This window comes from Microtus pennsylvanicus, chromosome 3 (assembly GCF_037038515.1).
Source record: "Microtus pennsylvanicus isolate mMicPen1 chromosome 3, mMicPen1.hap1, whole genome shotgun sequence".
NCBI lineage: Eukaryota > Metazoa > Chordata > Mammalia > Rodentia > Cricetidae > Microtus > Microtus pennsylvanicus.
Window position 1 is genome coordinate 103,333,861 of NC_134581.1, and position 15,890 is coordinate 103,349,750.

Sequence of the window (15,890 nt, forward strand, 5' to 3'; positions counted from 1 at the left end):
AGTGATGGGGACCCTTGTTTAGGGATGATATTATCAAATACATCAAATATGCATATGGATTTTAAAAAATAAATAAATAAAAATAATTTCTAGAAAGACTAAATAAGAAAACCTTTTCAAATTTCTTAAAGTTATTTTTTTCTGCTTTGTACTCTATTCCACTCTACAGAGCTGCATACAGCCATTTGGTACGTGTCGGGTGGGAGGGCTTGTGGGACAGACCATATGCAGGTGGAAAGAGCACATATATGTCACAAACACGCCTCTGCAGGGTGGACAGAGCAGCATCAGACACCAGGCTGGATGCAGCCAATCCTGAAGGCTCCTGGTACCTATGGAGACTGTTAAAAAGGAGAGCACACATATCTTAAAACCCAGAAATCTCACTGTGCTTGTGGTGCTGATGACTCCTGCCATTTGATTTTGAGTTGTTGTGTGTGTGCACATGCATGTGCACTTGTGTGTGCCTCTGTGTGCATGTGTCTGTGTGTGTCTGTGGGTCTGTCTGTGTGTGTACACACACATGTGCATGTAGAAGTCCAAGGACAACCTAAGTGTCATTCCTTGGATGTTGCTTTTTTTAAGACAAACCTATCACTGGCTGGAATTCACCAAGTAGGCTAGGCTGGTTGCTTCGCCAGGAAACTTAAAGTATCTTTTCTACCAGCACTCCAGATCTGGGACTCTGCTACAGGGCTGACTATTTATTTATTTATTTATTTATTTATTTTCCTTAGAATTCTAAGTATTGAACACAGGTCCCCAAGCTTAGAAGGCAAACACTGAACCATCTCTTCAAACCTGGTGCTGTTGTTAATACTGTTGACAGCTTCAGATATAAGGCCTAGTGCGTTGACATTGGGTTGACTCTTTGGGGATGATCCCAGTACACAAGGTATTGTTTTTCACAGAAGCAATAAACTTTGTTTTAGCTCTGTGGCTGAATTTCGGGCAGTCACTGAAGAGTGTTGATCTTCCATTTCCTTTCCATCCACAAGATTCCAGCAGCTCCTCATGGCCCAGCTTGCAGGGAAGGGATTTTCTGGTTCATGCTGGCAGTAGATGCTTCATGAGAGGAACTGGAAGTCCACTGGAAACACACACACACACACACACACACACACACAGAGAGAGAGAGAGAGAGAGAGAGAGAGAGAGAGAGAGAGAGAGAGAGAGTGCTCCATTTGCTGAATTTGAAGATGCCTAGAGATGTGGGGGTGGGAGGAGTGTAGTTAGTGACTCTGAGGAGCTGGAAGTGTGGCTTTCCACTATTCTGTCACAGCAAAGCAAGAAAGACTTGCCACCAAGTCGCAGTGAGCAGAATCAATCTGGTCCAGGGTGGCTGACTCATATGAGCCGTGTAAACACAACCCTCCTGTACGAGAGCCAGCACGGAGTTAGGAGAACAGCATCTCCTCCTTGTAGAGGTGGGCTCTAATTAGGAGGTTGGAGGAGAAAGTTGCAGGCCTGGAACTGTTTGTTTATTTGCTTTGCTTTCCTAGAACTCACTTTGTAGACCAGACTGACCTCAAACCCACAGAGATCAGCCTGCCTCTTCCTCCCAAGTGCTGGGATTAACGGCTTGTGCCACCACTGAATGACATCATGTTCTTTCTAATGACACTTCAACTACCTGTCCCAATAAAGGGAACCAAGGTCCACTAAGGCACATTCCAACTGACCTCGCTGTGAGCCATCCCCTCTTGTCTCTCTTAATTCAACTTGTTTCTTAACAGTGAATCAGAAGTTGCTTCCTCCTTAACTGACCTTTGGGCCTGAAGGGGTAAAATCTCCTACAACACGTTCAGGAAGCTGAGCAAGGAATCCAGGAAAAGCAAGACTTAGCTCCATGCCCCTCATGTCTAAAGATGCTGAGAGGACCAGGCCACGCCCTCAGCCCTGGGCTCCTGCCCTGGCGGAATGAATTTAGTAGTTCCCAGCCATGAGAGGCTCTGGGTTTTTAGCCTCCTGCTCTGGGAAAGAACTGTGTGCCGTATGCTGGGGTGGTCTTCAAACCTGTAGGGAATGTGTGTGATTTGAAAACGTGTGTGGTGTGTTCATGTCAGCCGTGGCTGTGTTTCTGCAAACACTCCTCCATGGCTTTCAGCACTGTCTTGAGAACACAGAAACAATCTAGGCAGCATCCAGTGCTCCTGTTCTGACACTTAGCTAAGAGATGGCTTTCAAGGAACAAACTCGATCCCTTCTGCATGCCTGTCCACATCAGGAATTCCTATGGAAGAATTCATTCTTTCAGCCTTTCCCTGAAGCCACAGTTAAGGGAAAAGACTAGAAGAAGAAAGCCCATTTGTCATTTGTTTCCAGTCTGAATACAAATATTGGAAGTTGATGTTTATAACTGGATGGTTATTTTGCAACAGAAATAAAAGTAAATGGTGAAACTTAGCATGAAAAAAAATGGACTCTTGGGAAGGGGACCAAGAACGTGCTCTCTACATTGGCCTTTTAGTCAAAGTCATACCGTATGATTTAGGGCTTTCCTTCCAGATACTTGATTTTATTGGTTTGCCAGGAATTTGTGTTTGTTTTTCAAAGAAACTGTATATGAGGAAATAAAACGTTCAGTTCTTATTTGCCAAATGCCTGCCACCCTCCCCTCTTGGCAAGGTGTCATGCTAGGAAATGTACAAGAAGCCTTGTGCTAGAAAAGCCTGTGTTCCAGGTACCATGATTTACAAATGGCATCACAGATGGTCATCATAGCCAAAGGCCTCTGACAGGTGGCTCTCCTCACTGAGAGCGTTTATGAGGGCTGGGAGGGATGGCTCAGCAGGTAAGAGTGCCCACTGTCTTACCAAGGACCGGAGTTACGTTCCCAGAACCCTCTCGGGCAGTTCACTGTAACTCTTACTCCTGGGGTCCTGACGCCCTCTTCTGGGCCCACAGCCACTCACACTCACTTATGCGTCCTCACAAAAAGACAAATACGCAAAATAACTAAAAACTAAAATAAAAGCTATTTTAAAGAGAATTTTATGACCAAAATGGAGCTGATTTCACCAATGAATTCGTTCTACTTTCCTTCTTATGAATTTTAATGACTGAAGCAAATCTGAGGTTTTAATACTCATTTGGAATAACTGGAATCTTCTAATGAAAATGACCTTCGGCCAGTGTCATTCAGGAATCTATTGGTGGGCAATTCTTGGCTGATATGTTTTTGTTTGAGTCCATGCCAAGGTGACATTTTTGGTGCTCTCCTTCACCTGGAGATTCCCCCTTGCCAGCCCCATGACTTCCCTTTTCCCTCTATGGTCTTTATGGCCTCAACCATTCTCATAATTTTGTACATGAATCGCAACTGATTATGTTCAGAAGTGTAACTCCAGTTTGAGCCTCTTTTCTGAATGCCAGCCTCTCCCACCTAACATCCTTATTAAACATCAAATGTGCACCTTCAATTCAGCATGAGAATTCCGGTCTTGCATTCCAGACCTCACTGTCCCACATCTGTCTCAACAGCTGAGAACTCTCTCTTTGTAGTTGCTCAACTACACGGAAGAGTCATCTGGAGCCTGTCTTCTGTGGCACCCCATATGCTGCCAGCCCCACATCAGCAAACATCCCTCACCACCTCCACGTTCAACAGACACCCCACATTCTTCCCCTGCTCCCCCAGTACTCAGAAGAGATGAGATCCAGTGCTCTCTAATCCCTGCCAACACCGGGCCCTTGCTCAAGCTGCCTTTATAGTATGCTACATTCCTATGGGAGGTCATTGAATGGTGCCTGTCTTCTGTGTTGGCCTTCAATCTGCTTATGAACATAGCTGGAAGAAACCTGTTCATGTCTAAGGCATGACCCGTGATCTCAAAGCTGTCAGGAGCTTTCAGATTCTTATCTGGGGCTGGAACCCCCGTCACCATCAGTAACACCTGGTAGATTCTCAATGAAAATGTGCTGAAGTGATTGGTTAATTAGTTTCAGCTTTTCTTTGGGGTACACTGTTATCCATAGATCTATCGGCCTCTAAATTTGCTTCAGGGAAAATTGATTTGAAGAAGGTTATATATTAATAATAACCAAAGAATTATGGTATTTGTTGTCACTTTTAATCTTGTTCTTGTTTTCAAACTGAAGATTTCGTTTCTGTATGGCCAGAGCTATTTCCACAATGGCTTTTTCCCCCGGGAAGGTCTTTTGCAAGGAAAAGCGAATATCTTGGTGCTATGCTTTTGTCCTCTCATCCTGTGTCTCCTCCCACAGGCATCAACAGGAAGGTTGTGTACTCCCTGGAGGACTCAGCCAGTGGGGTCTTCTCCATCGACAGATTCTCTGGCGTCATCATCCTAGAACAGCCTCTGGATCGAGAACAGCAGTCATCCTACAACATCAGTGTCCGGGCCACCGACCAGAGTCCTGGACAGTCCCTCTCCTCTCTCGCCTCAGTCACCATCACCGTCCTGGACATCAATGACAACCCCCCTGTGTTTGAGAGGAGGGATTACCTAGTAACGGTGCCCGAGGACACTTCCCTTGGTACCCAAGTTCTCTCTGTGTTTGCAACCAGCAAAGATATTGGCACGAACGCTGAGATAACGTATCTCATCAGGTCTGGGAATGAACAAGGGAAGTTTAGGATCAACCCAAAGACAGGTGGGTACATGACAATTCCAATAGTGCTTCCTGTTTCTTCTCCCATCCCGTCATCCTCCTGCCTCCCTTGCAGGGCCTGCATGCAGACTTCAGTGCCCAGCTCCTAACAATGATCCTTCTAAATTCCAAACACCAAGCAGTGGGCTCACTTGGCAAATTCTTGACCCATGCGTTGACTACGGAACACCTAGTTAGGAAGCTTGGGTCAGCAGTGTGTTTTCTGTGTAGCAGCTGTGAAGCTGTGATGTCTACATTCAAGCACAAGAGTGTGTTTGTGTCTCCTTTCTGTTAGCTCTTTTTGGATCCCATGTGCCTATGGTAGGAAGGGAACAGGAGATGAGCTGCCTCTGTACTCTGCCTACAGGTAGCTGACCACTCTCTGGTCAGCGCCATGACTGACACTGGCCATGATCCCCTGCACATCAAGCGGTGATTTGTTGTCAGTCCAAACAGTGTGTATCTGGGTGGTTTCCACTCCTCTTGGTTCAGCGTACCTTTGGTGTGCGCCCTTCTGGAGGAACTATTCTCTAATAGTCAAGGCTATTCCCATTTTCCAGGCAGGAGGTGAGTTCCTCACACCTCTGACCTTTGCCCATTTCCTAAATCACTCAGGAAACATGTCGCTATTGTGCGAGATGGCAGAGGAGGCCATTTCTCCTTAGTTAGCACATAGGAAAAGGGTAGTACCATGATCACCAGCGTTCAATCACCATTGCCGGTATTCTGCCATCCTATGAAATCTTTGTGTATAGCTCAAATATTCCAGATGAGAAAAACAGAACTTTTGAGCAGTTAAATAATTTCCCCACCCTTCGCTATTCGTAAGTGGATTATCTAATATTTGAATTTCTTTCTCCCTGGCTCAGGAATGCACACTCTAATCCTGTCATGACATAACTGTGTACAAATGTAAAAATGTACCCTTGAGTAAAAGAAAGTAGTATTGATGGACAGGCTGTGTTAGCAGGACCTCCCAGCAGAAAGTGTTTATTAGGGTCATTACTTCAGATCAAACTGGATGAAGATTGCGATATGCATTAGCTTTGCCCTGTCCAGCTATGACAATTCTATATGAACACCATGGAGAGGTGGCTAAGGATAGTTTAAAGTTGTCATTAGGTAACTAAACTGGAAAAATTAAGCTCAAGGGGTAGTAAGTGCTCAGAAAATCCAATTATGAATCAAAATGGGCTCTTGATAGAGGTATAGTTTCTGTTTCCACCATAATTTGAAGGAAACTATTGGCAGTCTTAGCACTACGGTCCTCTGGCTGATTATGCCCAAGAAAATGACCTCTCATTTGACCTAATGATTGTGTTCCAGAGAAAGACAAACACCTGGGAACTGTCTTCTAGGCACAGTAGGTAGCTAGCAACTTGAGAGCACTGCACACCGTCACTACCAGACAGGGCTGGGACAAGAAGGGTGGGTGGCTCCCTCTCAGAGTCCATCGTAGAGGTCACCCTCAACTAGAAGCCTTCTTTTGTTCTGTTCACGTGATTCCTTGTAGTAGTATCACCTGGGCTATGTGGGTGTGAGTACTTGGGCTACATGGGTGTGAACACCTTGGTTACATAGGTATGAATACCTGGGCTTATGTGAATGTAAACACCTGGGCTACGTGAGTGTGAACACCTGAGTTATGTGGGTGTGAACACCTGGGTTACATAGCTGTGAACACACGGGCTACATAAGTGTGAACTCCTGGGCTGCCTGGGTGTGAACAACTCAGCCGTATGGCTGCAGACACTGAGGGGCTGCCGGTTTCCCGGAGCCCTTTTCACCTGATGCCACACGGCCTTGAAATTCCCTGTGTTCTCGCCCTCTGTGCATGCTCACTCCAGATGGACACATTATCAATGGGCACAGCAGCTGTGTGGTTAATTCAGTCCAGCGCTGGCCATGAGCAGTTACCTGATGGCAAGGTGGGGTGGGGCAGTGCCTCCAGTCACGAGTGCACACCACGTGTTCTTCCTTCCCCGGGGTCACTTAGAGACTCGAGAGACACTGCTCAGGGTGTACAACTCTCTGGTTTCACAAGCAGAGACTTCTGCTGCCTGAAATAAACCCTGGAATTATCTCAGAAAACTGTGAGTACTGCCCGTTTCTTCAGGAACGTGTCTAATAGACTGCTATGCTTTAACTGGAGGTGTTCATTAGACTTCCACAAAGTTTTCAGGGACTCACAAGCAAACGCCCAAACTTGCAGCCTTGGCTAGGAATGATAGAAATCACACTTTGCCTACAGAACAGTTGAACCATGTTTCCCCCTTATCAAATATAAACTTAGCTATTTTCCTTCAAAGGGGGTATTTCTGTCTTGGAAGCTCTGGACTATGAAGTATGCAAAAGATTTTACCTGGTGCTAGAAGCTAAAGATGGGGGCACCCCAGCCCTGAGCGCTGCAGCCACCGTCAGCATCGACCTCACAGATGTGAATGATAACCCTCCTCGATTCAGTCAAGATGTCTACAGCGCCGTCATCAGTGAGGATGCCTTGGAGGGGGACTCCGTCATTCTGGTAGGTGCCAGCAGCATCTGGGACAAAACATCCTCACAGCAAAGAAATGAGCGAGGTCTGCTCAGACTCTGTTTCCACTCCTCCATTCAGTGTTTCAAGGATGTCTGTCACACGTGGGCTTTGAAGAGCTCCTTCTCCAGTTTGTGTGTTAGAAGGAGTCTTACAGGTTCATTTATATCAAGCTATAAATTTCTAGTAATTGCTTTCCTTACCGAAGTATATACTTTTAAAGAAAATGCAAGATAGAGTAGATGAGCTTTTTAAAGCTCCGAGGCAGCTAATCCACGACTACAGAGTAACTGGCCCGTGACTAAAGAGGAAAATACACGGATATCGTCCTACTGGAGAACGGGGATTCTCCAGTGTGAGTGTGAGAAAAGCCCGTGATTAAAGAGGAAGCACGGCCCACTGCGGTGGACAGGCATGGCAATAGAAGAACAAGCCTGGTCATGTCCACAGTCAGGAAGCAGAGAGCAATGCTCCACTAGGTTTCTGTAATCTTCTTTTCCATTCTGGTCTAGGGTCCCAACTCACAGGGATCATGTAATCCACAGAACCCCTCAAATAGTCCTCAGAGCTGTGTCTCCAAGTGATTCCCGAGCCAGCCACACTGGGTAAAGAGCCAGCCCAAGTGGCTGAGAATACTGTTTGCAGAACTGTAAAGAGGTCATAAAATTGGCTTTGTCCGTTAGCTCTGGGGTCTGTCATCATGATCTCAAACCTGATGAAAATCAGGCCCAACTGATGTCAGACTCTGGAAAGGTACAAATTAATAAGGAAATAAATGTCCCATGCTATTGCTGCCCTCTTTGGTCCTACCAATCATCTCCCCCTCTGGGAATTTATCATGGGTAGTCCTAGAATACTGCCAGCCGGGGACACTAAGCATCAACCTTTTGTCTTTCTCTTGTTTTATACCTTGCCTTTGCTTTGTTTCTTTTCTATGAAGCTGATAGCAGAAGATGCGGATAGCAAGCCCAATGGTCAGATTCGTTTTTCCATTGTGGGTGGAGATAGGGACAATGAATTTGCTGTGGATCCCTTCTTGGGACTTGTGAAGGTTAAGAAGAAACTGGACCGGGAACGGGTGAGTGGGTTTGGGTCATCCCTCACCATCCACCCCTACACCACCACTGGACTCACAGGCATAGGCTCATTATGAGTAGCAACGAGATGCAGGTAGACATTTGGGTTAGATTTCTGAAAGAATTTTATACTGATAATTGCTTTTGGCAGATATTGGAGATCTTAGAAAAAAAGACAAATATGTACCTTCCTGCATAGATTGAAATTTAGTCCATCATGAGTCAGAGAAAGAAGAACCCTTCAGCCAGGACACTACCCCTGGTTTCACCAGCAACTTCAGTCCTATGCGAGCTGGTCAGGAAAGATCATCTGAAGGCACTCAAGGAAAAAAGTGATTCCCAAAATCCCTTTGTCCCATTCTGAAATAATCCTTGACTGAAATGTATGTTTTCAAAGAAAGTGAAATCTAGAAATGAACTCCAGAACAATAATACTAAGAGGCAAACTGAATCTTCTAGTGATACAGCCCGCTAGCCCAGGAATATCAAAATCAGCAGTGTAGGTCAGTGATGACAGTTGTATCAAACAGAGGCTCAGGCCCAGCCTTAAAGGCAGTGGCTCCTCCCCTCGGGGAAGAGATAGAACTATCAGGCTGCAGTTTTTGTTGGGAAAACTAGCTGAAGTGGGCAGTATCCTAGTGGGCAGAGGCTGGGACATCTCTAAACACCCTGAAATGCATAAACCAGCTCCCAACAGAGAAAGAGCCATCCCCAAATGATGATGGCACCAAAGTCATCGGGATATGAGAAAAGGTGACATAGCCAGAGACTTCAGGTTATCTGAGCATGTGCAGAAGGCCAAGGCTCTGCAGTTCCTAATGTCACCTCTGTGCCTTGTCAGGTGTCAGGATACTCCCTGCTCATCCAAGCGGTAGACAGTGGCATCCCTGCAATGTCTTCAACTGCAACTGTCAACATTGATATCTCCGATGTGAATGACAACAGCCCAGTGTTCACACCTGCCAACTATACTGCTGTGATCCAGGTAAGCAAGTCTTGCCAGCTGGTTACTACCTGTGTGGCTCGGCCTCCTCCACTCTGGCTTGTTGAGTTGGGGCTTCTATAGAAAATAACTTAGAGTTGGAAACTCTGGCCTCTGGAGTTTACTGCTGACAGTCTCAGAGGCTGAGAAGATCAAGATCACGGCTTTCCCAGATCTTGTATCTGGCAAGGGATTGCATTCTGTTTATAACGGTGACTGCTAGCTGTGTCCTCACTTGGCAAAAAAAGACGAACATGCTCCTTTAGGCTTCTCTCTGAGGACTCTAGGACCTCAACAGACCTGTCTCAGTACTATTGCATTAGGACCTAGTTATAGCCTGTAGGTTATGAGTATCCAGTATCAACTTGTCTCTTCCTAGGGAAGGTATGAAAGCAACCACCTCAATTGTTGAGAAGAGTTATTGAGTCCTATTTCTTCTAAGTATTAGATGTTTCATATGCACAGCCTGTCTCCATCACTGTGTGTCATGAAGGATGTAGACCAACACACACTCTCCCATCCCATGCACACATACCTTACAGTTGAAAGAGCCAAGGATCTATAAGCATGAATAGTCTTCTCAAGATCATGCAGCTGGAAAGCAGTCAGGATTTGAACTTGAATCTATCATGTAAGCACATAATACGAATAATCCTTCTGCAGTGACAGGCTATCTTTAAGATCCCTGTTCTGAGTGGAGAGATATCAACAGGAACCGGCCCAGGACTTCAGATAGAGCAGCTCCTCCTTAAGCTCAGCTTCCATTGCAATTTATTTACTGCTTTAAATCTGCCTGCCTTAAAGTCAGGCTGCAGGATAGAGTAACTTACAGCTGGCATTCTGCTTTCAGGGCAGATGCCAGGCTTCCCCATTAGCCTATTGTTCAGCAGTTAGCTCGTGAGTAGGGTACTGGAGGCTGGAAGCCAGGCTAGGAAGGTGTGCTGTCCCAGACTGTGAGTGTGGAAGACTTGAGACACAGCTAGAGATGCTCATGTCTTACGGGTCCACAGGAGTTCTGAAGAAGCAGCTCTTACTGTGCTGGCTTTGCTGTCAAAGTGGCTCTCAAGTTCTCCCAGAGCCTCTGAGAAGGAGTGAAAGGAGAGAGTGCTCGGGTCTCTAGAGAGCCCTTTGGGATAAGATGGACGATCTTGAGTGTGGCCATCTATAACCAGCCTCCTTCACACAGTGACACTGAGCTGTCAGGTAACCAGGCTGAGATGTTCATGAAACAAAAGCTACCCCTGTCTGCTCATCCCTGGCCATTGTCAGTGCAATCTCAGCTCTTCCTGGAGAGATTCTGATTTACCTCTCATCTGCTCCTGCCAGCAGCCACACGTGTGATTGCTCTCCTCCCTCCTCCCCGTCCCTCCTCCCCTCTTTCTCTTAGATCTCTGTGGTTGTGGCCTACCGGGGCACTCTCTGCCTCACCTCCCCCTGTGCCCTCCTCAGACAAAATACACTTTGCCTTCTCAACATTCCATTTATGACATGCATCCATCAGCCGGACAGACTGTTTCAGATGCGGAAGTCAGCCAGGACTTCCTCCCCTGCAGGCTGGGCTTGTCTGTAATTTCACACCCTTCCTTCTTAGACGGTGACCCCAAGGACACACATTCTCTCACTCTTTCTATTTTTTCTGTGGAGGAAATGGCCTTCAGAGAATGAGCAAACAAATCAATAAATCTTCTGTTTGTGTGGTGCTGAGTATGTTGTCTGTGTAAAGCAGTAAATCTTCTCTGGGATGACATGGTCCCACGGTGGGCTCCAAAGAGAGGCAGTGCCTGCAGCCTGGTGCTCAAGCAGGCAGAGACAGGGCAGAACAGAAACCTCTGAGGTTCGCTCCTGCTCCTTTTTCAAGGATTCCTCCCTTTTTCACACCCAGAATAATGGGTTTGTTTATCCCAGCACCTGGTTATCTTTTTCCCTGTTTCCTTTTTTTTCTCTTTCTTTTTTAATTTTAAATTTTCATTATTTAAATTTCAGTATATGGAGCCATGGCTTATCTAGAACTCATTCTATAATTTAGAATGGACTCAAACTCATGACAGTCTTTCTGCCTCTGCTACCCAACTGCTAGAAATACCTGTGTGAGCCACCGTGCTCAGCAACACATAGTTATCATAAATTAATCAGCATATGAGCCTTGGGCTCCCCCAACATCCTGTACCCTGCTCCTCATCTCTTGGGACCCAAACATCTTAACCCTTCAGCTGCTGTCATCAGCAGGCTGACTCCTAACGCCGACATCGGCCTAGACAGCACTAAGGCCAAAGTCCAGCGCAGTGAGTCAAAGAGACCGATACTGGCCTTGGCTACAGATAACTTCATCCGGGGCTTTCAGAGTGAAGAAGATAAACTTTGACCCCAGAAGAAGGCATGACTCATCCTCATGTTCCTGTTGTCAAACCAGGATTCCAAAATAGTTGTTAAAGTTGAAGACTGTCCCTCCTCCTTCTCAAGTTGATAAATGTGCTATCTACTTTCTTTTCTCTAGGGTAACACAGAACAGCTGAGTTATGGGGTGTGTTGTAAAAATCCATTTAGTTTTATATATTGACTGGAAAGTTGCTTGCATGTCCCCCCAAAATGTCTAATGTGACACCGTGTTACAGTGTTGGGCCTCCACGCAATCACAATACAGCATAATCATGTTGTAACTAGGGTGAGGACCCACATTTCCCTCCCAGCAGGGTGATGCTGCCGGGCCCTGGGTGAATTTCCAAGATCATCACAGGCTATGAAGGGTATGACTCAGAGCTCTGTAGATAGGTTCTGAGAGTGATAGACGGGGGGACCTGGAAATATCTTTGGAACCTAGGAACCTGTTCAGTCAAAGACCTGTGTTGTCATCTGCAGAGATTGTGGTCTCCTGGATCGGCAGTGAGGAGGCTACTACAGATAGGAAAGAGGATGCTTGCCACCCCAGCCTGTTTTCAGAAGACTTAAGTACCATGGGGAATTCCTATGGCGAATTCCTGGCTCTTACTTAGCACTCCCAGCCAGTAATGATGTTTTATTTGTTGTTGTTGTTTTGTTTTTATTTTAACCTCCTTTTTGCAACACTCTTTTATACAGGAAAACAAGCCAGTGGGTACCAGCATCTTACAGCTTGCGGTGACAGACAGAGACTCTTTTCACAATGGGCCTCCCTTCTCCTTCTCTATTTTGTCGGGAAATGAAGACGAGGAGTTTGTGCTGGACTCCCACGGGATCCTGAGGTCAGCGGTGGTCTTCCGGCACATGGAGTCCCCAGAATACCTGCTGTGCATTCAGGTACAGCTTGGCCATCTGTCCACACTGGGTGCTGCTCTCTCCCATGTCTGTCCCTTCTGCCTTCACTAAGTCAACATAGTAGCTCATGGTAGTGAATGAATGTTCCTCTTCTAACCCCAAATTCAATGCCTATATGGGGCAAAAAAGCACAAAGAAGCAGAAATGGCAGTCATGAGTTATGCAAGGATCACAAAAGGGAGCCATGAGTGATCAAGCACATGGAATTCCTGTCTAAGACTTTGCCTAGACCAACATTTGGATTCTAGCCATAAACCTGAATGGTGTTCAAGCCGCTACTGCCCACAGAAAGCTGCCTGACCATTGTGAACGGAGGCTATGGTGGCACAGTGTCCAGCTATCTAAAGATAGACTCAGGGGACAATGGGAATTTTAAGTGTCTTCTCACTGCCCAGCACAGTTCTCTGCATGCCAGCCTAGAGCGTGGGTATCACATCTCCCACAGTTAGCCCTCTGACTTCCTCATAGGAAACATACACAAGATCCTCTCTTCCTCCAGGGGTCCCTGTTACTTTACCCTCTTGTCCATATTCAAACTCTCTCTGTGAGAGCCTGCTCTGGCTTCATTTTCTTCCAATCCATCTCTGCACCCATACCAGGTCAATCCTTTTACTTTGTATCATAGAGACAGGAAAATGAAAATTCCCTAGTCCACTTCCTCTCATTTTATCAAAAAATCTTTATTAGGGCACAACTTTACCTATAGATTTCTGCTTTTATGTCTGCCCCTGGGCTGTAAAGACAGAGCTGGGTGTTTATGATACAGATAACATAACCCAAACATCCTACAGTCATCCAGTGCTTACGGAAAGTGCTTACCAGCTAAGCTAAAAGTGTCCATCGCTGGCAAGCCTTGCAAGCCTGGGCCCTCAGCCTCTGGTCTTTAGATTCTGAATGCCAGGGTCCTTAGCATCATTTCGCCATCCATCTCGGGCACAGGCTCCCTGTCCTGCCACCTTCTGTCCAGTGACATCTCTCCTTTCTGATATTTGTTTGGCCTCTTGCATAGGGGTGAGCAACCTCTGGCAGATCTATGAAATTCAAAATCATCAATATCCTTTGAGGTGGCCACAGTTTGACTCCAAATTCAACCTAATTTACCAAACTTCCTTCCACCTCCGGGAAGTCTCCATTTTAGCATCTCTTGATTCACATATCCAAATAAACAGATACTGATGGTAACGGTGCAAGCAACAGTGCACACAACTGCTTGCTAAGTATTTGTATGGGCGATGCCTGTGCCGAGCACTTTGTAATCACTTCCTCTTTTAATTCCCACAAGAACACTAGGGGCTGAAACTACTGTTATATGCATGTGTTAAAGTTGCAAAGCTTAAAGTTCAGAGAGGTCAAGTAAAACTTACTCAAAACCGCAAACAAAATGTGTAGAAAGCTAAGATTCAAAGCCTGTTTGGTGCCCAGGGCTTGGATTCCCACTGCCATCTTCATTTGAGGTTACATTTTCTCTGCGATAGCTCTGTCTGCAGGGTCACTGAATCCCTGAAGATCTGACCCATGGGGACCTGACTTTATTCTGAAGCATGACACCATTGACCCCTCTATCATGCACGACAGGTGTTCATTGAAGACCTGTTGTCAAGGTGATTGTTTCATCGGTTCAACTGTTAGGAGAGAAGGGTTTTCTTTTTTGAGCTGCCCACTTCCCCTTCGGTGTGTCATCTTTTGTATCCTAAATCTTCCTATGATGTAATTCTCATTTAAGTAATGGCATTTCTTCTGTGTGCCAAAAGGTGTCACCTGGTCCAGCCAAAAGGAAAGAATACAACAGAAAACAATGATTCCTTCTCCAAGTGAGAACATCCTTGCTGGAATATTTTTTTTTTCGGTTTTCTGTCCAAAATTAAAATAAGACAAGCCTGGTGTGGGCAAGCTGGGTCTTGTAGCATCCAGCCCATCATCCCTAGCTCACCCCACTGGCTTGATTGTGTTGACACATTTTATTGCCCATCATACAGCCCCAGAGAATGACGGAATGTGATAAACCACTCCTCTACTTAAGTGCCCACCTCAGCAGTTTTCACAATATTGACAAGGAAGGGAGGAAGAAGTGAACCTGGTAGAAGGTCCAGAGAGCTGCTGTCTCAGGGTGACATTTCAATTATTAGTCTTAACTCTCTGTTTGTCCACCTATTGATATCCTTAGGCAAAGGACTCAGGAAAACCGCAGCAAGTTTCTCATACCTACATCCAGGTGCGGGTCATTGAGGAGAGCACCCACAAACCCACAGCTATCCCGCTGGAAATCTTCATTGTCACCATGGAGGATGACTTTCCTGGTGGGGTCATTGGGAAGATCCATGCCACAGATCAGGACATGTATGACGTGCTCACGTTTGCCCTGAAGTCAGAGCAGAAGAGCTTGTTCAAAGTGAACAGTCACGATGGGAAAATCATCGCCCTGGGAGGGCTGGACAGTGGGAAGTACGTCCTGAACGTCTCTGTGAGTGATGGCCGCTTCCAAGTGCCCATCGATGTCGTTGTGCACGTGGAGCAACTGGTGCACGAGATGCTGCAAAACACTGTCACCATCCGCTTTGAGAATGTGTCCCCCGAGGACTTTGTGGGGCTGCACATGCATGGGTTCCGGCGCATCCTGCGGAATGCGGTCCTCACCCAGAAGCAGGACAGCCTGCGCATTATCAGCATCCAGCCTGTGGTGGGCACCAACCAGTTAGATATGCTGTTTGCTGTGGAGAAGCGCAGCAGCGAGTTCTACAAGCCAGCCTACCTGATCCAGAAGCTGTCCAATGCCAGGAGGCACCTGGAGAACGTCATGCACATAGCAGCCATCCTGGAGAAGAACTGCTCAGGACTGGACTGTCAGGAGCAGCACTGTGAGCAAGGCTTGTCGCTGGATTCCCACGCGCTCATGACCTACAGCACAGCTCGCATCAGCTTCGTGTGCCCGCGTTTCTATAGGAACGTGCGCTGTACCTGTAATGGTAGGTTCAGCTAAATGGCTCTCCTTCTCTATTGGTTATTTTCCTAACTGCTGTTACAAAATACCTGGCAAAGACACCTAAACGAGAGTCTATTTTATGTCACAGTTTGAGAGTATGGTCTGTCATTGAAAGGAAGTTATGACCGCAGGACATCGATGCAGCCAATCACATCTGTATCTGGAGTCATAAAGTAGAGAGCAGGGAATGCTGGTGCTTCATTCTCATTCCCTCCTTTATTTAGTTCAGGACCCCAGCCCATGGGTGATGCTGCCCACATTCAGGGGGGTCTTGTCAGATCAATCAAACCTTTCTAGAAACACCTTTGTGGGTACACATGGGTATTTCCACAGTGATTCCAAATCTAGTCAAGTTAACGGTGAAGATGAATCCTCCCCCCTCCCACCGCTGAGAACTCAGAGGGAAACCGACAT

At 46.4% G+C, this 15,890-nt stretch overlaps 1 protein-coding gene across 3 annotated transcripts in view; it reads left to right on the top strand.

The window, feature by feature from the left end:
- The window catches only part of Fat3 (FAT atypical cadherin 3), a 576,873-nt gene that overhangs the window by 513,515 nt on the left and 47,468 nt on the right, over nucleotides 1-15,890 (top strand). For all 3 annotated transcript variants that reach the window (XM_075966763.1, XM_075966765.1, XM_075966766.1), the window contains exons 14-19: nucleotides 4,228-4,617; nucleotides 6,924-7,138; nucleotides 8,088-8,225; nucleotides 9,065-9,208; nucleotides 12,281-12,478; nucleotides 14,661-15,459. In XM_075966763.1, coding sequence (XP_075822878.1) covers nucleotides 4,228-4,617; nucleotides 6,924-7,138; nucleotides 8,088-8,225; nucleotides 9,065-9,208; nucleotides 12,281-12,478; nucleotides 14,661-15,459 — 1,884 coding nt within the window. The remainder of the gene's footprint in view (nucleotides 1-4,227; nucleotides 4,618-6,923; nucleotides 7,139-8,087; nucleotides 8,226-9,064; nucleotides 9,209-12,280; nucleotides 12,479-14,660; nucleotides 15,460-15,890) is intronic.